This window comes from Fundulus heteroclitus, chromosome 16 (assembly GCF_011125445.2).
Source record: "Fundulus heteroclitus isolate FHET01 chromosome 16, MU-UCD_Fhet_4.1, whole genome shotgun sequence".
NCBI lineage: Eukaryota > Metazoa > Chordata > Actinopteri > Cyprinodontiformes > Fundulidae > Fundulus > Fundulus heteroclitus.
This window is the reverse complement of record NC_046376.1, coordinates 7,106,242-7,130,983: the sequence shown is the minus strand read 5'-3', so window position 1 is coordinate 7,130,983 and position 24,742 is coordinate 7,106,242. Positions and strand designations below refer to the sequence as shown.

The 24,742-nt window shown below is 40.4% G+C and overlaps 2 protein-coding genes across 3 annotated transcripts in view; both read right to left on the bottom strand.

The window, feature by feature from the left end:
• The window catches only part of LOC105919568 (pentraxin fusion protein), a 53,053-nt gene that overhangs the window by 16,829 nt on the left and 11,482 nt on the right, over nt 1-24,742 (bottom strand). The window lies entirely within an intron of this gene.
• Nucleotides 1,302-23,936, bottom strand: LOC105919563 (polycomb protein suz12-B). Its single transcript, XM_036147718.1, has 16 exons — nt 23,199-23,936; nt 20,365-20,411; nt 20,224-20,288; nt 17,033-17,101; nt 15,813-15,862; nt 15,642-15,727; nt 15,307-15,553; nt 14,288-14,390; nt 14,097-14,202; nt 11,772-11,946; nt 11,588-11,676; nt 11,363-11,506; nt 7,788-7,945; nt 7,510-7,708; nt 5,642-5,721; nt 1,302-3,127 (listed from the first exon to the last, which is right to left on the bottom strand). The coding sequence occupies exons 1-16, from the start codon at nt 23,365-23,367 to the stop codon at nt 2,773-2,775; spliced, it is 2,142 nt and encodes a 713-aa protein (XP_036003611.1). The 5' UTR covers nt 23,368-23,936; the 3' UTR covers nt 1,302-2,772.

Sequence of the window (24,742 nt, the reverse complement as noted above, 5' to 3'; positions counted from 1 at the left end):
GTTAACGCATGTTGCTCACATGCTTTTATTTTGTGAAGGTCTGTTGCTGCGGTGTAGGGGTTTGAATCAGAACAGTAGGTGGCGATAACTTCTTTCAGCATGGAATATGACAGAAACAAGTTAGTTGTACCCACTGCCAAGTTAAACTTTGGTATTGAACATAAAATGGTAATGCTGCTCCCTGCTGTTACCTCAGAAATTGCCTGTTTTTGGTAGATTTTTTCCCCATAAAGAGAATTCCCTGTCAGTGGCAATAAGCTTTAATTTATTATTATTGCTATTTTTTGTTTTACATGTTTAAGTTGAGCTTTACACTAACTATGTGTTACTGATAAGTGCTACAAATGTTACAACACTTTTGTTCATATGGCAGCAGAACATTAAAATAAAAGTGCTCTTTACACTACTATTGAATTCATTCTTGGAGTTTGTAAATACAATGCGATTAAAATATTTAATCGCGATTAAATATTTTAATCGTTGCCCAGCCCTAGTATACATATATATATTTAATATGAATAACATGTAAAATATTTCAGCACATAATTTCCTAGTAGTTGATAGTGTTAGTACATCCACTGACTGTAGAATTTCCTGTGAAACGTTTTCACACAGCCAGAAAACTGCTTGTTGTTGCAACCAAATCCTATGGGATTCTGTGAGAGTAGGGGGTAGCAAGATGGCGGCCAGTGACTTCAGTTTTTTGGCTAAATCAGTACTCCAGTGTATTATATAGCTCAGTGGTTCATGCACATAGTCAACAGTTTGTCCCCTTTCGGCTTCTGTAATCAGAAATGGCGGCGCCATAGTGGGCGCACCAACTCCTATGTATTTATAAACTACTATAACTCATAAGTTATGAGAACGTTTTCATTTTTGATGTGATGTTAGACTTTGCCAGAATATGTATTTATAAAGTACTTGATATTTTCTAATTAAAAGCTAAATTAGTTACACACTGTCCCTTTAAATCTCGATCATCTTATAAAAAAAAAAATGGTAAAGTTTTCCCTAAATATGTCAGAAGCTTGTTTGAAACATTTCCAGATTTCTGATATTGTAAAATCTCGTCCCTTCTCTCCCATCTAGTGGTGAAGAACTGCAACACAAAACAAGTCCTGTTGCAGATTTTTCCGTACCTCTAATGATTTAAATACTATTTAAATCAGAGGATTTCATGTAAAAATAAATAAATAAAACAAACTTTTAAATGTGGTATTTCTTAAAGTTTGGTTCTGGTTTAATTTTTTCCCCCCCAACATCCAATTATGTCCAGGCATTCACTTAAAGCAAAGACAACATTTTTCACATCATTACTTTATTAGAAAACAATTCTGACTCAACAGTTTTACATCACCCTGTTGGATTTTTTTTTTTTTTGTTTGTTTTGTTTTACAGCATTATTTAAGATCAGTCTTAATTTTATTTATTTTTTTAAATCATTATTATTTGACATGGCTCCTCCCATCTTGTGCAAAATGCTGCTGGTGTTGTGAAGAAATAAAACGATCCAGTCAAGAAAACAACAAAAAGTCGGACTTGTTTAAAGCCGAGAGCCAGGCGGCTGCTGCGGAGCCTCGCCTGGGAGCTGGTTCTGCAGACATGGGCTCGGATGGAGCGGTTAACGTAAGGCAGCATCAGCGTCCGGACTGGGCTCATCGGGTCGTCCGAAGGCGGAGGTGGTTCTGGATGCCAAGCCTTTCAGAAAAGGGAAATAATAAAACCCCAGCAAACCGTGAGACAAGAGCAGAGAAGCAGTGAGCGAAGCCCCTTTGGTCCGGTGACTAAAAACAAAAGCTGCTGCATGACGCTCCATTTTGTTCCCAAACTAATTTAAAATAAAAAAAGGTAAACATTTCAACCCGCAGCTTTATATACAAACACCCAGACAGGAAAAGCACCTCGTTTCCACCATAGATACGGCAGGAAGCCACAGGCAAACCGAGTAAAACGGGTTTCGAACTACAAACCGCTGGTTGCCTCGGTGGGGGGAAACGTCAAGCTCTTAAGAAGAAGAGGAAATGTTTGAAAGCTGGCAGTAGGTGGCGCTGTTAGACAGTCGACAGGTCAGTTCTGAGGAGTAAAACACTTTGTAGCACCAGTGATAAAACCAGGAAGCTGCCGTTTCTGCTGGTTCAGGATATCCAGGATCAGTTTATATTATTTTTTTTGTTGTTTTTGTTTTTTTTTGCTTTTCTGCCTTAAAGAAGCAAAAACAGAGTCGGTTAGCAGAGTTACGACATCTTGCACAACCTTAAACGTGACGGATTAAACCCGAGGCCCAGAATTAAAGACGTGGCTGAGGCTCAACTAGCCGGGCTTCTCTTTGCTAAAATGTACGGCAAGACAAAAAAAAAAAAAAAAAACTTTATTGTTCCCGACATTTTTTTAAAAGCTGACGGACGTTTGCTCGGTGGAGCAGGTGGCTGTGACATCAGCGAGCCTGAGAGCCGCTCCTCTTCCGGGTTCGATCCCCCGAACCGAGGACTGGAAAATAAAAATAAAAAACAAAAGCGTGTGTGGAAATCTGGAAAATGAACCACCAGGAGAAAACCGAACCGGACGTCGTCGGTTCTGATTGAAGCTCGATAGCAGATGTAGCACCTTTGAATCTCAGAGTTAAAACCCTAAAAAAAACGTGAACGTCAAATTAACTCTTGGTTTAACGGGTCCTGATGGCAGAAAACGACTCGCCCGTCCCTGCTGGCAGCTGCCATCGTACGTTTGGGTCCACTTCAGGGTTCTGCTACCTGCCGTTTGGTTTTCCCCGTCTTACTGCTGCTCCTGCGAGGTCTGGCTCTCCTCGCTGCAGGGCTTGAACTCCGAGGCGTCCAGGTCCGGATCGGGCTCCGGCTGGGACTCCGCCGCCGTCTCCCAGTCCTCCTCCTCCTCTTCGTCGTCCTCCTCCTCCTCCTGGCCTTTGTCCCTCTTCGCCCTCTGGCTCTGGAGGGCGTTGTGGAGGAGCGCCATGGCGCTGTTGACGGTCAGCGTGTTGATCAGGTTGAAGTCGTGCATGCTGATCAGGTGCAACAGGAAGTTGCGGCCGAGGTTGCGCTCCAAGATGGCGGCGGCGTTGTGCTTGGCGAACAGCAGGCAGGCCGACTCCATCTGATTGTCGGCGATGAACCTGGAGGATAAACACGGTTAAGGCGGAATCGGTTGGCGCGGCCGCAGCGTTTGTGACGATGGTTTAATCTGTCATTCCAAAAAAGTTAGAAAACAAAACAGCTGGACTTTTTTCCAAAGTTTGAAGACGTTTCGCTTCCTATCCAGAAAGCTTTCTCAATTTAAAAAGTCTGGAGTAGTGTGGAGTATCAAGCTTTATAGTACTGCCCAACAAGGGCCTTGTTATGGCTTAGATAACATAAATTGAACCTAAACTGGTCCACCCCCTTATAGTAATGTGGAGTCGTTAAGGTCATTGTAAGACTGGCTTAGAGGAGAGACCAGTGGCGGCTGGCCCATAGGGGGCGCTCGGGCGCTGCCCTCCCTAGATGCGGAGGGGAAAAGTCAATATATATATAGATTTTAAAAGTATTATTAATGTCAGTTTTTACTTAATAGTACGTGGCTACTTGTAATAAGAATTATTAAAACACTTCTACTGATTGATTCTCATTTAACAGTGCATTTCTACCAACAGAACGTATCATTTCTCTTCTTCTACACTTTTGGGGCTTTCACTCAAGGAGCCCTACAAGTGTAGCGAAATAACCAATCATATACTGTTGCTAGGGAAGATTTATAAATATTTGGCCAATCAGCATTGCCAAAATGAATGGGTTTGGGGCTCCTGGAGTAGTAGCCCTAGCTGCACAGTGATAGGTGCACTTCACGCGTGACGTCACGAGCTACATCCGCGCTACATCCGGGTAACGTTGGTCGGCAAACACAGCACTGTTTTCGCTTACCAGCGTGACAAAACGGGTGAATTAGAGCGTACTTTTAGTTTATTTTTGGAATCTAAACAATGCCTACGACTTGTTGTGCTGCCGGTTGCACACAGAGGCATTCCAAATCGTCGGATGTACGTTTGTTTTGTTTACCGAAGGATGAGGAAAGAAGAAAGAAATGGATAATTTCAATGAAAGGATGCAGGCACACAATCCAATTGACTGTGGGAGCCATCATACTAAGACAGAATTTGCTGTCTACACTTCATCTCCGGTAAATACAACTTAATTTTGCACTAGTCATTGTTCTTCTTAAAAAATTAGGATTATATATTTAAGTCAAGACGTAAACGTTTGTTTCGTAATAATAAACGTACATGTACAATGTATGCAAACCCTCTGGTATGAGTCTGTGAAAAGGATTAATAAGACAAAAACACCAAAATAATCCTTTGTGAACAATGTTTTTTTTTATTAATTAAATGTTTATTGTGGAACTGTAGTAATTTTCTGACTTTTAATTTAAATGCATGTACTGGGTTAGGCAGGGAAATCTATTGGCCAGCCCCACCAAGATTTTTTTCACCAGCCGCCACTGGGAGAGATGTTTTGATCACCTGTATGGAGGATTGAGGTGATAATTGGAAGGAATCAACCCTATAGCTGTGTTGTAAATTTCTGAGAGTTGAAACCTAAGTTTTAACTCTTCCTTCCAATTATCACCTCAGTCCTCACCTCCATGCAGGTGATCAAAAACATCTCCCCTGTAAGCCAGGCCTACAATGACCCTAACGACTCCCCATTACAACTAAAGTTTGGGTTAATTTTCCATGTTATCTAAACAATTACAAGGCCTTTGTTGGGCAGTACTATAAAACTTGGAGCTCCTCACTACTTAAGACATTTTAAATTGAGAAAGCTTTCTGGAGAGGAAGCGAAACGTCTTCAAACTTGGGAAAAAAGTCCAGTTGTTTTGTTTTTTAACTTTTTTTGGAATGACCATGACCTGGATGACTGAGAATCTTCACCAGCTTGTTTTAATCTGGTTTTTATTTAGCTCTAGTCCAGCTTTCTTAGGTGACCAAAAAGGTCACTGGAGAGATATCTTAGTCTGTGTTGGCTGATGAAACGATGGAGCCTTCCCTCTAGGGCTGGGCGATATGGATTAAAAAATAAATCTCAGATTTTATCATCGATTTTTTTCCTCCTTTTTGTTTCATAAAAAGAAATTAAAGAAATTATTTTAAAACCTTGCTTTTATGTGAAGCATTTCGTCAGGGAGCTGAATTCAAAGTGCAACTAAAAACAAGCTGTGAAACATGCTTGTAAAACAAGATGGCAGCCATGTCATTATAAACAATGAAAATATAACAAAACATTTGCTGCTAGTGGTATTACACATTGAGCTAAGAACAGGCTTCACTGCACTTGTGAACTTCAAACTAAGTTAAAAAAAAAGTAAATAAGTAAATGAAGTACCTCGTATTATGGTAAAAAAAAGTTTCCACTTAACAATATATTTGCCTAAACATATATTCAGCATCACATGCTGTTCTCTTCATGGAAACCCAATGAGTGTATTGGCAAAATACATTACAAATACAATACAAATTTTCCAAAAATGAAATCTTAAAGAATTGTAAATTCGAAATAATCGATTAAATCGATTTATCGCCCAGCCCTACTTCCCTCCCGTTTAAATGTTTCCAGCAACCTTTAATTTTAGTGAGGCAGAACACAGTACGCACCCGTGCTTCATGACGTGGAGGTTCCACAGCTTCATGATCTCCTTCTCGCCCTCGTTGACGTCGGTGAACTCCTCGATTTGCTGCGGGGAGGAGCAGACTAGTGAGACGGCGCGCGTGGCTTCGGGGTTCGATCGCAGAGGGAAATTTAAGCTTTTTATTTTGTTTTTGAGAGAATAAATTTGATCCGAGTTGTGCAGGTCGAGAATTGAAAACCAACATCAACTTGTCTGAGCAATCTGAGCGCCTCTCATCAACTCAGACACGTCTCTGATTGGCTGCTTGATGTCAGCAACGAACCAAATCAAAGTAATTCATTCCTTGGACTCTATTGCAGTTTAAAGGCGTTGGAATGAAATGAATCCGAGTTTACGGTTCATGGGATTAAATGGAAACTGGACAAGTCATCAGGACCCACTTTGGGTCACATTTGAACCGGCTGTAACCCCAGGACTCCACCGGCAGCAGGACATTTACCCCGACAGTCTGATTCCACGTTTCTACAAAACCAAATCCCTTCAATCTTCCCATTAATTTTCCAGCTAGTTTTTGTCCTGAATCTAGAAATCCTCTGACTTCAGAGGCTGTTTTTTTTTTTTTTTTGTTCCATTTCTAGATATACAGGGTTCCCACACCTTGGTGAACGTCAAATTCAAGGACCTTTCAAGGACTTTCCAGGACCAATTTCCTGAAATTCAAGGACCAAACGTGGCGGCATTTACCTACTGTGACCGCTGAATAGGTTATCATATTTTAATACAATGCAAATTCAATAAAAGACTAAACGGCATAGAAGTTGTTGGGTCAGAAGCAATGCAAGAAAGTGGATTTAATTTATAGCCTACATTGATATTGATCATATTCATAGCCTACATTGATATTCACAGTACATGGCTATGCCATACTACATTAATTATAAGATGTACATTAGTCTACCGCTTCATGGAATTTTATGGAAAAAAGTGCAGCATAGAGATGTTCAGAATTATATCAATTTGTTTCACTTACTTTCATCTTTGATTAAGCTAGTTTTTCACTTCGACTCTGAAAAGTCGCTAAATATAGTGTCAAAGTCGCTGAGTTGGCAACACTGCGTGAATGTAACCTATTGGACGCACGTAGGTCTAAACCGTAGCCTACCAACTAACAAAGAAGAGCAAACGTACTTTTGCAAATTAAAAGTCTGCGGAATCAACAAAATTTTAAAAGATCGTGTGGTAGTAAAATAATGACATGAGTCGTCATCCGTGTGAACTTTTAACCCCACAAAAAAATTCAAGGACTTTCAAGGACAAGGTGTTTTTTTTGGCTGTTCTCAAGAACTTTCAAGGGCCTTGAATTAATTTTTTCAGATTCACAAACTTTCAAGGATTTCAAGGACCCGTGGGAACCCTGATATATGTCTACAGCCTCCCTGCGTCCCAACTTTTCCGACACTCCCTGAACACATCGCGGGCGTGGCCGGTGGAATCCAGGGGTTTAACGGGACGCCAACAGACCAGCAGCAGAAACGATTCCACACCGACTCGGACTCGTTCTGGCGTGATTCTTGTCACGCCAAATCTGGAAACGTTAGAACACAGTCAACAGAAACCAAGCTGTTCACAGGAGGAGAGAAATCAGGCACAGGTCAGCGCTCCGCCGTCCGTCTTTCTTTGCTTACAGCACAACTAGACAAGGCTCTGATCGTGTTATTTAAACTTTCATCAAGATGAAACAGAAAGTTTCTTGAATGCTTCAGCTTCTCTCCTGGTTACATTTCAACTCTTCCCTTCTCAGGAAATCAGGCAGCAGGTTAGACGACTAAAGCAAACCGGAGCCGTTTAGCAGACAGACTTAATAAACGGATTCTGCTGCGAGGCGTGACCCACCTTCACCGTCTTCTCCTTGAGCCAATCAGGGTCCCTCTCGTCCTCGCTGTCCACCTCCATCTCCTGAGGCCTCATCGGCAGGCAGCCGTCGCTGTGGAAGTACAGCCGGTGGTGTCCGCTGATGTACGCCCGCTGCCGCTCCTGGTCGTCGTCCTCCTCCTCCAGAAACTCCGACAGGCTGGGTTTGGTCCTCCTGGGTCTGCGCGGCGGGAAGAGGCGGACGGTGAACCCTGACCCCGGCGGGACGTAAAAAATAAAAACGGAGGCTGGTCGGTTACCTGCAGACGAGGACGCGGGTGACGGCGGTCCTCTTGACGGGTCCGTTCCTGCTGAAGGCGAAGCCGGGCTGGTTGTGGATGTCCTGCGGGTTCCCGGCGTACGAGCCGTCGTAGCAGGCGTTGATGGAGACCTCGATCTTCGCTCCTTTGGGGTGAGGCTGGAAAAAAAGCAGAGACACGAGGATGAAGATCGGGAAGCAGAGCTACTTGGAAAAAAAAAAAAACAATCGCGATAAGTCAGAGTTCGGAAACGATGCGTTTAATGCGCCTAATGCAGGGGTGTCAAACTCATTTTGGTTTAGGGGCCGCATTCAGCTTAATCTGATCTCAAGAGGGCCACACGAGTAAAATCATTGCAAGATTAAATAGAACTAATAAAAGTGGACTTGTTGTTGATTTTTATATTAAATTAATTTCACTTTTACACAATATATTATGAATAACCTCAGCGTTTTTTAGAAAAGTATGTGCAATTTCAACAATACTTTTACTCAGTTAAACATTTACTTGTGCATTATGCATAAGAACTGATCACAGTGATTGTACAATGTTGAAAAACATTTATTCAAATTTTTTGGAACTTAAAAACACTGTCCTGCATGACAGAATAACAGATAAAAATTAAGAAATTATTAAAATTTTTCCACACCTGAAGCTTAATCTGCTAATTAAAACACAGCGCCCCTCGTGGACAATATAGGAACTGCATATTTTCAATTAAACAAAGTACATGTTTTTTTCAATAATTGTTTTATCATTCTCTTCCTTTTATCTCCTCTTTCTTTCACCTTTTTTTTCTTCTTGTTCTTCCTTTCCACTCCTACTTTCCCATTGTAGTGTCCATATCATTTGAGATATTCCCCGCATGAATCATAATAAAACTATTCACATTCATAAATAAAGCGGAGCACTATGGCAAAAGCAGTACTGCTCCACTTGTGAAAGTCAAATCTGATGAGCTCTTTTTTGCATTAAGACAACAATTCTTATTGCCACATCGCCAGACAGGACACTGGGAAAAAAAAAAAAAATATATTTTTTTTAATAATGATAATGCATATAGCCACAGGGCCGGACTAAATTGTTCGGCGGGCCGGATCCGGCCCGCGGGCCGTATGTTTGACACCCCTGGCCTAATGTCACATTATGCTCTGAAACGCTGCACAGAACCACGCTGGTACAGACTAGAGAGGATTACCCACCAGCTGGGCTTAGGGCTGGGCGACATGGACCAAAAATAATATGTTGATGTTTTTAGGCTGAATGCTGATTTACAATATTTATCTCTATGTTTCTCTTTACATAAAATAACTATAAAACAGCATCTCTGAGTCACAGTTTGACCCAAATGTCTCACAGGCACATTCTCATTTAACAAACAGCTGTAGTTAAATATGAGAAACGGCTGAAAAACAACCTACTGGAACACATAAAAAGTATAATTATAACACAACCACTTCCATATAAACAATATAGTCTCATCTTATATCTCCCTTTAAAAGAATCTCGATATTTTAAATATTTCAGTGTATTGCCCAGCACTAGCTAAGCTATGGTGCATTCAGGTACATCTGGGTCATCTAATTCTCCAACGTCTGCAGTCTTGATGAAAACTGCCTTAACAGCACCGACCGTTTTCCATTGGCTTCACCGTTAAACCTGCCTTTACCTTATTAATTTAAAAAAAAAAAAAACATTGAACCAACAGAACAAACGGCCCTAACGAACTAGTTGGTTCCATGGCGCCCATTTTGTATGATTTAATGTATCTTCCTAGTCAGACCGACCCTTCAGAGCGGTTTACACTAAAGCCACGTTCACATGGCGGTATGCAGGGAAGCGTAAAATGCCTTGCCTGGAAGCTGGAATCAAACCAACAACCTCCCGATCACATGACGTCTGCTCTACCCACTGAGCCAGAGATGCAAAATGAAAAAGTACCTAACCGGTATTTTTATGTACTTTTCCACTCGTAGTTTTACCATTTTAGATTTTCTTATTTTTTTATTCCTTTCTGCCACGACGTAATTTTTAAATCGTAATAAAACACAGAAGCAACCTGACTCTCGCCAGCTGTATGTCGCTCCTCCTAGCTTCACTCACATCCATCTGGGACATCTTCCATAGAGAGTGATTTCCCCAACCAATTTTATTGTCCAGCCAATCAGGACGCAGGGCTGGAGTTTCATAGATGTGACGTAGTGGAGAAGTGACCGTGAGACTGTTTTGATTCAGACAACAATGGCGGCTCGCATCGAGGAAGCAAGCGTTAACATTGATGCTGCTATTTCTTCCGTGTTGTCCAATCTACCTAATATTGTTTCATTAAAAGAACATCAGAGAACGGCTCTGAAGGCTTTTGTTGGTGGAAACCATGTTTTCGCCCTTCTCCCGACCGGATTTGGCAAGTTTTGTTTAAAGATGACAGACAAGTGGCTTATCCAATCATATGCAAGGATTTTTGATAAGGCCCAGCCTTCAATAAAGGCAATTCCTATAGAGAGGTCCCAGATGTATGTGAGTGGAGCTAGGCGGAGCGAGACATGCAGCTGGCTAGGGTCAGGTTAACGCCTCAGCAGATTATCGACCGGATCTCTGCGGTTCTCTCAGCTTTTTATCCAGGCTGCTTTACCCTGCAGAGAAACAGGAAGGTTTCTTATAGCGAGTGGATGGCGGCCGGCATAAAAAACGACCAAAAGCCTCCAGAAGTCCTCCAGAACCACCGATCTGCTCTTCAGCTTCCAACTCCTATACCCTGCCATCCAACCAGAGACCAGGGCTCCCACACCTTGGTGAACATCAAATTCAAGGACCTTTCAAGGACTTTCCAGGACCAATTTCCTCAAATTCAAGGACAACCACGTGGCGGCATTTACCTACTGTGACCGCTGAATAGGTTATCATAATTTAATACAATGCAAATTCAATAAAAGACTAAACGGCATAGAAGTTGTTGGGTCAGAAGCAATGCAAGAAAGTGGACTTAATTTATAGCCTACATTGATATTGATCATATTCATAGCCTACATTTATATCCACAGTACATGGCCATGCCATACTACATTACATATAAGATGTACGTTAGCCTACCGTTTCATGGAATTTTATGGAAAAAAGTGCAGCATTGAGATTTATTTCACTTACTTTCATTTTTGATTAAGCTAGTTTTGGACTTCGACTCTGAAAAGTCGCTAAATATAGCGACAAAGTCGCTGAGTTGGCAACACTGCGTGAATGTAACCTATCGGACGCACGTAGGCCTAAACCGTAGCCTACCAACTAACGAAGAAGAGCGAACGTACTTTTGCAAATTAAAAGTCTGCGGAATCAACATAATTTTAAAAGATTGTGTGGTAGTAAAATAATGACACATGAGTCGTCATCCGTGTGAACTTTTAACCCCACAAAGAAATTCAAGGACTCTCAAGGACAAGGTGTTTTTTTGGCTGTTCTCAAGAACTTTCAAGGGCCTTGAATTTATTTTTTTTAAGATTCACAAACTTTCAAGGATTTCAAGGACCCGTGGGAACCCTCTGCATGTCCTCCTGGCTGGGATTTGGGACATTTGGTCTCACCACGTAGTTGAAGACGAAGCGGGAGTGCGACAGCTTGAGGTGCTTCAGCAGGCTGTACAGCTTCCTGCAGTTCAGCGTGCACCAGGGGCAGTGCAGGTCGTCTCGGGCCTCCGTCTGCTGCCGCGTGTTGTTGTTGTACTGGAACTGGGAGGAGGACAACACATTAACGCGAGGGTCTGGCTCCCAGAGACGCCGTCGGGAGCAGACGGAGGCGAGGCTCTGAACCTGGTAGAAGATGCGCAGCTTCTGTCGAGGCTCCGCTGAGATCTGCTCTCTCCTGGTTTGGACGTCGGCGCTGACGGACTCTTTGACCGCTGCAGGGTAAGAGGACAGAAACGGCGTCACCCTGCAGCCGGGTGGCCTCTGACAGAACGGGTCCGAGCTGAAAGTCGGACTTCGGTTTGCTCACCCTGGGCGTGCGTGGCTCTCTGTGCGCTCGGCCGGGTGTCCTGGTTGGTGTCGGCGTTGCGTGTGGCCAGAGGTTTGGCCACGGGGGCCGTGGAGCAATCCGAGGGTTCGGTGGTCCAGCGTAGGGTGAACTGCAGCGTCGGACCCTGAGAGAAACTCTCAAACGGAGGCAAACGCTGCAAAGGCAGAGAGAACGGCGTCACGACTCGTCTTACTGTGGCCGTTTCTGTGCTGTTTAAACGGCCAAATACATTTCAGAGCCGGACATCCTAAAACAATATTAAACATGTTTCCAGTTTTCACACTGCAAAATCTGAACTAAAGATAAGTACAATTCTCTTGAAATGGGTGTACCTGTCCTTGATTTGAGCAGATAAATAGGATTATCTGCCAATGGAATAAGGAATTTTTACCCTTAAAATAAGAACAACTCCTCTCAATCATTTTATTTCAAGTACATCATATTTAATTATCCTTTTCTAGCGGTAAAGTTACTCATTCCATTGGCAGATAAGATATTTACCTGCTCAAATCTAGGACAAATACACTAATTTCAAGTAAACTTTGCAAATACAGAACTAAAAGTAGTGTACTGCCAATAAGAAACCTCTGCCCTGCAAAAATAGAACAAAAAAAGTCAAATTATCTTTAAATGAATGTGTTTGTCCTTTATTTGAGCAGGTAAATAAGATGACTTGCCAATGGAATGAGTATTTTGACCTCCAAAATAAGATAATTAGATATTCTGCCCTCTAAATAAGATGATTGAGATGAGTCGTTCCTATTTGTAGTTAAAAAATCTCATTCCATTGGCAAATCAGCTTATTTATGTGCTCAAATCAAGGACAGATACATTCATTTCAAGAAAATTTCACTTATTTTTAGTTTCGTTTTTGCAGTGTGATACCTGCAGGTTGCATAACTGCTTTTTCCAAATGATCCCCCTGATTTCATCCTTCCCCCCGTCTGAACCGAATGGAGCTGCTGACTCAGTATTGTCGCTTTTCTGTCCTCGTCCACATGTAGCTGTAGCTTTAGCTTTAAGGGACTTTCAGGGCCAGACGGCATGTTGTGAGAAAACTAGCTGGCTGGTAGAGGTTGAATGGGGCGACAGATGGTGTCCTTGTAATAAAGTTTTCGACAGCTAAAACCTCATGGGTAAAATACGCACCACTTATGTGGAAAAAAGTCAGACTTACACCACACATAAACTAAGTGATGGCTGACAGAAATGTAATTACTTTGTTAAAACTGTTAATAATTCAATATATTAGAGACACACTGGACTCAGCAACACCAAGCTTAAATTTTACTCTGTAGAGATCCAGTTTATTACTTCTTAAAGCCACTACCCTCAGACGGATCTCCTGAGTTCCTTGTAAAAATACAGTATATCCACCCTAGGTCATCATATTTTTCGGACTATAAGTCGCACTGTTTTTCATAGTTTGGCCGAACCTGCGACTTGTATATCAATTTTAAATGGTAAATCATACTGACCAACATAAACCAAGTCGTAAAAATTACCGTATAATAGCTGCAAGAGGGCACTCTGGGCCTGTGAAAACTATGCTGCTCTTGCACCATTTAAAATGTATTAAAAACATTAACTTATAAACAACAAAGACTGAACACACGTTTGTATGTTGTTTCGCTGGTTCAGTCTGCATTCAGGCAGCAGAGCGTTGTGTGGTGCAGCTCGAAGGAAACAGACTGAGACAGAAACCCTGTTACTGAGCTGTTGGTGAAGCTAACAACAGCTAGCGCTAGCTTACAGGTCTGTTGTCCAGGCGGTTTACAACTTTGCTGATGCACGTCAGCATTATGTTGCTCTCCAACATCCGTGCCGTATTGTTAGCTTAGCACGTAGCAACGTTACGCTCACGGTCTAATTTCAGCGTAATTAGACCGAACTGCTCTGACGAGAACTTTCCTGGTAAGAGTTGGTGGCCTTTTATGCTAATTTACCCCATTTAACCTCCCAGGAATGTTCCATATTATTCAGCTGGTTATGGGTGCAGCTGTGTGATTGAATAAATTGCCTTACAAGATTAAATGTCAGTTTTTAGTCTTGGATTGTGTGAAATAAATTTCTAAATAAATACGACTTATAATAATGGTGCTACATATGTGTTTTTTTTCCCTCTTTATGATGCATTTCTTGACTTATATTCCGGAACGACTTATAGTCCAAAAAATACGGTAATTCTTTACTTTTAGATATACCTTTAAAAACACAGTTTTCCTGCAAGTCGTAATGCAACTAATAATTGTGAGACTGCCCTCTATGAGCATATATCCTGCAGATAAACAGAATTGCAGACACCTTCCCATCCAGGATGGTCTCCCAGGTCGCCCTCTTCTTCCCGACGGGACACTCCTCCATCTCCTGCATGGAGACCTCGTACTCCCCGTCCAGCAGCTGCAGACGCCTGCACACAGACATCGAGGCGACAATCTTCTCACCTCTGGCTCCTGCGTCACAAACAACGCAACCACGGTTTTTCTGGTTTGCACCTGTTTTTATCAAAGACCGTCATCTGAGCCACAAACGTGGTTTCTCCCTCCTCCCTGAGAGACGAGCTCCTCCTCTTCCTGTTGACGGATTCGTCGGAGAAATCTGAACCAGAGACGAGACGAACGTCTTTCATCACCTCAAAAACGTGGCGAGACAACAAAGCGAGACGCCGCAAGCTTCAAACTTCACACCCGCTGTCATTTCTGTGCTTAATATTAAACTGAAGCTGATAAGGCAAACAATCGAGAATGATTTTTCACCATCACTGCAGAAAACGTACAATAAACTGGATTGTTCTTCAAAAGCAGGGGTGTCAAACTCATTTTGGTTTAGGGGCCGCATTCAGCTTAATCTGATCTCAAGAGGGCCACACGAGTAAACTCATTGCAAGATTAAATAGAACTAATAAATGTGGACTTGTTGATTTTTATATTAAGTTAATTTCACTTTTACACAATATATTATGAATAACCTCAGCGTTTTTAAGAAAAGAATGTGCAATTTCAACAATACTTTTACTCAGTTAAACATTTACTTGTGCATTATGCATAAGAACTGATCACAGTGATTATACAATGTTGAAAAACATTTATTCACATTTTTTGGAACTTAAAAACACTGTCCTGCATGACAAAATACATCAAACAGATAAAAATTAAGAAATTATTTGAATTTTTCCACACCTGAAGCTTAATCTGCTGATTAAAACACAGCGCCCCTCGTGGACAATATAGGAACTGCATATTTTCAATTAAACAAATTGTTTTATCATTCTCTTTCTTTTATCTTGTCCACTTGTGAAAGTCAAATCTGATGAGCTCTTTGTGGCATCTTATTGCCACATTGCCAGACAGGACACTTTTTTTTTTTTTTTTATAATGATAATGCATTTAGCCGCAGGGCCGGACTAAATTGTTCGGCGGGCCGGATCCGGCCCGCGGGCCGTATGTTTGACACCCCTGGTCAAAAGGCTCAAATGCTGCAGAAGAATCCAAAGCTGTGAAGTCGAGCTGCTCACCTCTGCTGTGGTGGTTCTCTCCGTTGGTCAGCCCGTTCATCGGGCCTCTGGGGCATCCGGGCCTCGATACTCTGAAGAGCAAAGAGTAAGACTTGACCATGTGCGAGTTGCTGGGCTCAAACTCGCTGCTGGGGACCTGCAGCGTGGGGAGGGAGCCCAGTTTGACCTGGACTCCGGCACCGGTGTCCGGGTTCAGAGGGACCTGCTTCTTCCCTGTTGGGACCTGTTTCACCGGACAGCTGACGTCCTAGAAACGATTATAAAAAAAAAAAAAAGAAAGCTCAGCTACACCTGGAAGCAGAACTACAAGCATCATCCCTTACCGCCACACACACCTTCCTCTTCTTGTGGCAGACTTTAACCAGCAGGACCTCCAGAGAAACGGAGATCTCCTCGTTCTCACTGTCCTGAGACGGTTTTCCTGAACACAAGACCAGAAAAGCCTGTCAGTAAGACTCAGGACGGCGGCGCAGCACCTCCGCCACTGAAAGGAGGGACAAACTCACCAGCTTTATGAAAGAAACCAGTAAAGGTGAGCTGCAGATTAGAGGCCAAGCTGCAGGGGGAGAGAAAAACGGCGCTTTAACATTTTAACGTCATCTGAACACTGCAAAAACGGATCTAAAAATAAGTAAAATGTAAAAATTTGTGTTTTTGTCCTAGATTTGAGCAGCTAAATAATATTATCTGCCAATGGAATGAGTATTTTGATCCTTAAAATAAGATAATTAGACATCCTGCATTTGAAATAAGACGATGAAGATGAGTTGTTCCTATTTTAAGTGGGAAAATCTTATTCCATTGGCAGATCATCTGCTTTACCTGCTCAAATCAAGGACAAATACACTATTTTTAAGAAAATTTAACTTATTTTAGTTCAGTTTTTGCAGTGTGATACAACTTTAGGCTGTAACAGCAGCGTAAACAGATTTCTAGATGTTTTGTTGATCCTCAGTAACACAGATCTGTCAAAAAAAACATTAACGTTCCAAAATACTTCCAACCTGAAACTAAACCCTGCGATCGGTTTTAAATTTCTGCTATTTCACACTGCAAAAAGGGAACTAGAATTAAGTTAAATTTTCTTGAAATCAGTGTATTTTTCCTTGATTAGAGCAGGTAAATGAGACTATTTGCCAATGGAATAAGATTTTTGCACTTAAAATAGGAACAATTCATCTCCATCATCTTATTGCAAGTGCAGGATATCTAATTATCTTATTTTAGGTGTAACAATACACATTCCATTGGCAAATAGTCTTATTTAGCTCCTCAAATTAAAGAAGAATATACTCATTTCAAGACATTTTTACTTACTTTTAGTTCCCTTTTTGCAGTGCACTGTGCGTTTTAAAGAAAAAGCCCTTTTAACACAACCACAATACACTGGAGATTTTCTATTCTTTTAATACTATACACTGCAAAAACGGATCTAAAAACAAGTAAAATGTTCTTAAAGTTAGTCTATTCGTCCTTGATTTGAGATTATCTGCCAATGGAATGAGTATTTTGACCCCTAAAATAAGATAATTAGACATCCTGCACTTGAAATAAGATGATGGAGATGAGTTGTTCTTGTTTTAAGAGCAAAAGTCTTATTCCATTGGCAGATCATCTTATTAACCTGCTAAAATCAAGGGCAGATACACTCATTTAAAGAAAATATTACTAATTTTTAGCTCAGTTTTTGCAGTGAAGGTTCCTATGAAAAGGAGGATCCGTTTACCCCAGAGTCTCCTGCTCGCCTCGCATCTTCTCCACTTTGAACAACAGATTGTCAACCTTGGAGGTTTTCCTGCAAAAACATACAAAGCAGCAGTTTGCAAACATCGTTCAACAGAACCAACAAACCGTCCTTAACGCCACTTCCTTTTCCTAAACGAGCAAATAATCAGCCTCAATGTGTTTAAGTATGCTAAAAAAAAAATATCTGAGGCCATAGATTTATACATTTAACCAGATAAAAGACCTCTTTGACAAGAGAGACCTGGTGGCAAAGGCATCAGTAAACGTCGTAGTGGACATGACAACAAAAGAGCCATTAAAATATCTGAAGTACTGTATTTTTTCGGAATATAAGGCGCACTTAAATTCCTTAAATCTTCTCAAAAATTGATGCTGCGTCTTATATATAATTATAGTTCTGCTTACTGACTGATTTTATGTGGTACAATGCGCTCAAAAATCTGTTAAAATGTGTAAGCACTACCTTGGTTAGCAGCGAAGCCGCTCCATTTAATGGATATTCAGAGTATTACGGTACACTGTGTCACTACATGAGGACCCCTGAGCTGTCTACAAGACTGCCTGACTGTAAACTCACAGTACGCCCGAGTATGTGGGAGCCTTTGGGCAGCCCCCGCCTGGAGTACGCGCTAGCAACATTAAACCTAGAAAGTTAATTCAACATAAAAGTTACATTTATTTTGGTCTTATGTTAGAAACAGGGCAGTGTAGTCCAGCTACTCTGTCCTCCCAACAGAGACGGATAGAGAGCTGTGGACGTGGAGGAGTGATATTACACACTTGGGTTGAATATTTATGCTCCGAAAAATACGATTATATATATATATATATATATATATATATATATATATATATATATATATATATATATATATATATATATATATATATATATATATAAATAATCAGAATATTCAGAATATTTCTGATCATAAAAACTAGCAGAAAGTAAATGCTTGGTTGATGCATCCATGTAAAAATCTGAATAATTATATTTCAATGTCTGAACACTTGCAGCATGTGAAACCCAAAAATAATCTGTACCTAAAAATATATTGATTAAAAAAACATATGAAAATAAAGTTAGTTACAAGGAAAAAGCCTTTAAACTAAAAACATAAGGGAGCAAAGTCATTATTTACTAAATAAAAACAGAATAGTTTACCATTAAAACTCCTTTAATTGTTTTAATAATTCAACTATTGAAAACTGATGAATGCCAAATTAGAAAGACGTTTTGATATTTCACACCTTTCCACACCATCAGCTGCAACCACCAGCAAAAACCTCTCCTTTCTTTCCCATGAACAGTGGGGAATATTGGCTAGAAATAATCATCAAAATGTTAAAATATTGAATGATATATTTATATTTTACATCCCATTTCCATAAACGGTGTTTCTGATCCCTAACACTGTCTTCTTTTGGCCTCGTGTCTTTAAGCTTTGATTCTTTTCTCAAAACGGTTTACGTAGACACTTTCATTTCCCGTTTTTAAATAGAATAAACTATATCTTTAAAACGAGCCATGTAATATTTTTGCTGAATCGACACATTTGTGGGCTTATGGTCAGGCGAGTTTGCTCAGAGACCTGGCGGACAAGACAGTCAACAACAAAACAGCCATTAAAATATCTGAATATCTGTTATGGTCAGGCGAGTGTGCTGGACAGCTAAGAAAATTTCTGAATGGGTTTAGTTTCACATTCCTCTCCAGGGTGAAGTCATCCCTGCTGCTTGGACACTTTTCTCTACCACATCTTTTCCTTTGCCTCTATTAATGTCCTTGGACACAGAACTGTGAACAGCCAACCTATAATCATCAAAATTAAAAGAGATGAACACTTGAATAATCTCTATAAATCGAGATTATATATATATATATATATATATATATATATATATATATTTTTTTTTTTTTTATTATCTTACTATTGCGATTTAATGCAAGTTTTTTCAGTTTAATTTATGTCTTTTTAAACATATACAAACAGCAAATCAATCCGTTTCATCGCTGTGCAGACTAGGGGCTAAAAGAGCCGCTGCGTCTCAACTCAGAGCAGAAATGATTGCGTTCTGCCACGATACATTTCAACCAAAATTGTGATTTGATTTAGACTTTTCTCTGCATTTAACCACAAGCAACAAAAATGGCCTCTAGATAAAGATGTTTGTAAACAAGGACTATTTAAAAACAAGAACTTTTAAGGTTTTATTAATCAGAATATTATTCAAGAGAACAGCTTTTATACTGTTTTATACACTCCTGGATACCGTGAATAGCACACTGTCTATTTCCCATGCATCGTTTACATTGTTACATTTCAATTGTTTGCATAAATCGCTGCTGCATCTTTATCCTGAAAATTAGTGCAATTTGCTGTGATTTTTCAAGCTGTATGCAAACGAAATTTCGTTCTGTACGCACTTTGTGCATACAAAATGACAAATAAAGCTATCTATGTCTATGTCTTAATTGAGTTGGTCATCAATCCTTGTTGAACATGAAGTGCAACCAACAAACAAGTCTATGTATTAAACTGATTGACAAGTACTTAAAGCTATGGTGAGACTCCTGAAGGTTTCTGGTAAACAAGTATTGATTATATAAACTCAAAAACAAGTAATAAAATTAGATTATCTCACTGCTGCAACTGTCTTCCCTTCCATGTGGAGCAAAACTCACTTTAAACATTTTACCAACACCTAAAAGGACGTTTCTGATCCATTAATTGTTTTACAACCAAAATTTGCAGACTTCTGCGATTTTGATTTATTTATATATTTTTAAATAGCGATTATATTGAAAATGCGATTAATTGTGCAGGTAAAAACAAACCACGGACAAGTTTTGGGTTTTTTTAAACACCCTTTACTCTCCAACCAGTCATTCTACAGTAACTAAGCGCCCCAACATCTCCGCACGCTGCCACCTGTAACCTCTCTCTCTTTCAGTGCGCCAAACCACGAGCAGCCCCACGTGTCTCGGCACAATCTCTCCTGCAGCCTCCGACTGTGTGCAAAGCGACTGCAACTGATAAACGCTCCAAAACTCCTCCGCGCCGGTCTACTTTCACTCCTGGTGACGCTCGGCCTGCTTTCTAAGAGGCAGAACATAACTGTGCCACCGGGTTTCTAAGACGCAGAAACTAAAAAAGGCAAACGTCTCACCGTTTGGCGTTACTCCTCGAGTTTCTGTGGGACATATAAGTTAATGTTCTGTGCAGGAAGATGGGCTGTAAGGAGAAAAAAAGGAGAGTTATTAATCCTTCTTTAGAGCTGAAAGGTTAATTAAGGAGAGGCAAAACTCACGGCTATCAGGTTTCTCGTGCGCAGGAACCTGTAGATTTGCGTCGGCTCTGCAAATAAACATTGTTTAGGTTAAAGAACAGTCTGGAGAAAAGAGTTCAAAGCTTAGGAATAGTCAATGAAATGGTTTATTCAAAGTGAAATTAAAGCAAAAAGGTAAAAAAAAAAAAAAAACAGAAACTTTAGCAAAAGCACGTGCAATCTCATGTGGATGCTTCTAAGTTTTTAAAGAGCGATGTAATAATGTCTAAGTTAAAGTCCTGTAGATTTAAGGAGCTCTGTAGTTTATATTTAAGCAGATTTAGCAGCAGACCGCAGGAAAAAAAAAAGCCTGCAGAACGAAGACGAGCGCTCCCAGTGGGATGAAGATGGACGTCCAATCCAAGCATGTATGAGAAAGGGGTTTAAAGTGTGAGACGACTCGGAGGCCAAGTTTAAAATCAGAAGAATTTCACTAAACTGAAAGGAAACTTTAGAAAGTGGACTCTTTGGGAAGCATTCACACTCGCGTTTAAACAGAGGCAACCCATCGATGGAAGTTAAGGCCATAAAATCTGAAGACGGATGTGAAACTTGCTGCTTTCTAGGAATCTGGACTACATCGGATCAGCCGCGGCTCTAGAGCCCAAACAGAAAACGGCTCAGACCCAGACAGGAATAGCCTACATCTAGAAACTCGTTAAATCTCAGTTTGTCATCAGTAAACTTTTCTTTATATTTGTGAGGTTCAATGATGATGATTTAAGTAACTTTCTTTGTGTTTAATGGATATTTTTTCCCCTTTTTTAACCAATCAGGCGCTGAACTGGACAGACTATAGTCAGAATCTCACGGTTTCCAACTGGATCTGAATCCAAAGTTACTCCCGATGCTGCTGGACTGGTGTGAACACCTTTTGGTCCGGACCGGATTCCATACAACCGGATAAGAGTTGGACCCGTTTTCTCTTTTAAATATCTGTTTTAAAATCGGATCGCTATAAAACAAACTGACTTTAATGAGCCTGAATTTTGTTTTAAGGCATAAAAGGAAAAAAAAAGAAGATTTATTTCATGTGACGCTGTAGCTATTAAAGTTAATTTATTCAGATTAAAATCACATTTACACTATAGTTCACTTTCAGAATACGGGTAGAAATCTTTTGATTATAAGTTTGCAACTTGCCGTTTTTAAAGATCTGACAAAAATAGTTTATGTTGATATCTAAAACAACTTTCTTCCATTTGAGCAACTGAAATTAATAATTATTTAAAGCTTGATAATTATTCAAAGATTAAAATCTCAATTCCTTGTGTTTCCCCCCACACATTTAATAAAGTTTTTGCAGGTCAGAAAAAGATGTAATGATTTTAGACTAATATAATTCAACTTTGACCAGTCTGGTTTTCAGTTTTGGATGCTTTCTAGATTTCCCTAATTACCACAAAAAAAAATCTGCAATGACAATTTCTTGTGTTTTAATCAGATACAATATCACTTATACAGATTATAACTTGTTTTTAAAATAAGATGTTACAATTAAATTTAGGCTGGACCAGTCTAAGGACCAGAGTTTACCATTTGGATTCCATCTAGTGCTGCCTAAACAGAAAACTAATAAAAAAAAAATTTAAATCAAAATCAATGAAACTCAGCTAATAACTAATAGAGGTGAACCGATTGATCGGCCTGCTGATTACCTTAATATTTGGATATCGTGATCGGCAGATACTTTATCTTAATATTGTCTGAAAATGACACGTCAATGCTCTAAACCAGACGTGTCAAACTCAAGGCCCATGGGCCAAATGCGGCCCATCAAGGCAATTTATCTGGCCCTCAAGAGCCAAAAAGGGACATAATGTCCTAAAGTAGAGGCATGTATCCTTTTAAAGTGTATAAAGCCGCTAAAACTGTGCCTCCTGTAGCGAATGTTGATTTTTTTTTAACTGTGTAATAACAGCATCCCGCCACTAGATGTCAGTTTTCCCACAACACATTAAAACACCCCAGAAATGTCCAAAAAGAGAAAAAGTGATGCAGAATTATGAGAGTTTAAAGTGTAACTCACAGCAAAATCAACTATTTTGTTGCAGATAAATTGTAGAAACTGGGCCTAAGGGTGCTACTTTTATATTAATGTAAATTTTTCATATTTTATTGTGAACTGGAATGAAATTATGAAATCAAAAGTGTCATCTATAAAGACGCGACAGGCCCTTTTTATGACTTCATGATGCCAAAATGGCCCAATACGGAAATGAGTTTGACACCCCTGCTCTAAACTTTAAGTTTTTATTGTTTCACAGGTACTGATTAGTTTTTTTATTTCAACATATTGAATATGTCGTGTAATCTTATAACAAATGAGTGTCAGTCGGTCAAAATCGGAATCGGCAGTTCGGGTTTTTTAAAGATCGGCCAGAAACCTGCAATCAGTGCACCCTTAATAACCAATTAAAAATTCACCCGCCGTGGGTATTTATTACAAATACAATAAAGTGTTCACAAATCATAACCTATATCTAAAATATGAACGATTTAAAAATATATATTTATATTTCTGACCATGCTACTGGGCAGGTATTTCCAACCTACCGGAGCTTAAATGCCAGCAAAAACTAAATTAAATAATCGTTTTCTGATCTGGTGGGGATATTTACAGGTAAATTGTGTATTAATGCATGTGAAATAGCTCGATGTGAGTCTGAAGCTAATTTCAGACAAAATTTAAAAACACAGGGGGGGGGTTGGAGCCAGACTGCCCTTAAAGAGCGGTGACAGCAGCTGCAGGTGACAGCCTGGCTGCTGCCCTCCTCCCCGCAGCGAGCAGCTCGGCGACCGGCGGTGGCACTCACTCTCGAAGGCCTGCAGGAACAACTCGTGGTCGGCCTGGATCAGCTGCATGCTGGGCTTCCTGGCTGCGGCGGAGGGCGGCTGGTACGAGCCGTTGGCTTTTGCCGCAGGACCGAAACCCACATGGTGTTGGCCTCCGGCCGAGGAGGAGCTCTGCTTGTTGGGAGCCATGAAGGAGAAGCGTCCCCCCCCCCTACCCTACCCGCCCCTGACGTGGGGAGAAGCGGAAAAATAAATAAAAATAAATAAATAAATAAAAATGAAGAAATTCAGCCGCTCTTCCTGCTTTTAGTCAAAACAAAAGAGGCGTCGGCGGTGGTAACGCCAGCCGCTGACGCTGAGCACAGATCAAGTCCTCATGTTCAAAGACGTGTAACTAATTGTTTTTAATTTATTTTTTTTTAAACAAAATTCCGTTTGGAGCGACAGGGTCCCGTTGTTCCGGTTTATGAGCCCGTTTTAGCGGCTAGGAGGTCGAAGAATGCGCGGAACAAACAGAGCGGTCCTGCCGGGGCGATCGGAGGCGGAAACCCCGGGCTAGCCGCTTAGCTTCGCCCCGACACCGAGACTACACCGAGGAGGACGGCGGAGCAACCCCGCGGCGACATGGAGCTCAGCGGGGGAACCGTTACACCGGCAGTCGGTTTAAAGCCGACGATCAACCGAGAACAGACATCGCTGTCGCCCGAGCGGCTGTTAGCAAGTTAGATTTAAAGCAGCGGAAGGCTAACCGGAAGAGCCCGATCATTTCCGGTCGATGCTTTCAGAATAAAATCATGGTTGAAATTTAGATTCGCCTGAAATTAGTTTTTATTTTATTTATATTTAGGTAAGTTTTGTACGGAAGAGTATTGCATTCACCAAAGAAAAAAAAATCAGACAGCTTATCTCGTAATTACGAGAAAATACGTCATAATTATGAGAAAATATGTCACAATTATGAGAAAAGATGTCATAATTACGAGATAATATGTCATAATTACGATTTCATGAGATAAGATGATTTTCTGTTCTTTGGTGAATACAACACGATTTCCGTAGCTCTAGGAAAAAAAATCAGACTTAGATTTAGACAGACTTAGACAACTTTATTTGTCATTTTGTATGCACAGATTGCGTACAGAACGAAATTTCGTTGCATACAGCTTGTAAATTGCAGTGAAATGAAATTACAGTATAGATGCAGCAGTGATTTAAAAGTAAACAATGTAAATGTAGACAGTGCAGGAGAAGTCACAGTGTACAGGTGAGTATTTTTAAAACCATTTGTATGTGCAGAATTGATTGTACAAAGGGCATTTTTGCAAGATTACAGCTTGTAAATTACAGTAGATTTAAAATACAGTATAAGGTGCAGCAGTGTTTTAAAAGTAAAACAATTGAAATGTAAACAATGCAGGAGAAAGTCACAGTGTACAGGTGAACATCGTTCCAGATGTGCGTTGCTCTCAGAGTGATATATTTTAAGTGTTTATTTTTCTTTTCAGGAAAACCAGAAATGCACAAAAAATGTACATATTTCCTAACGCCTATTGCAGCCACTTTT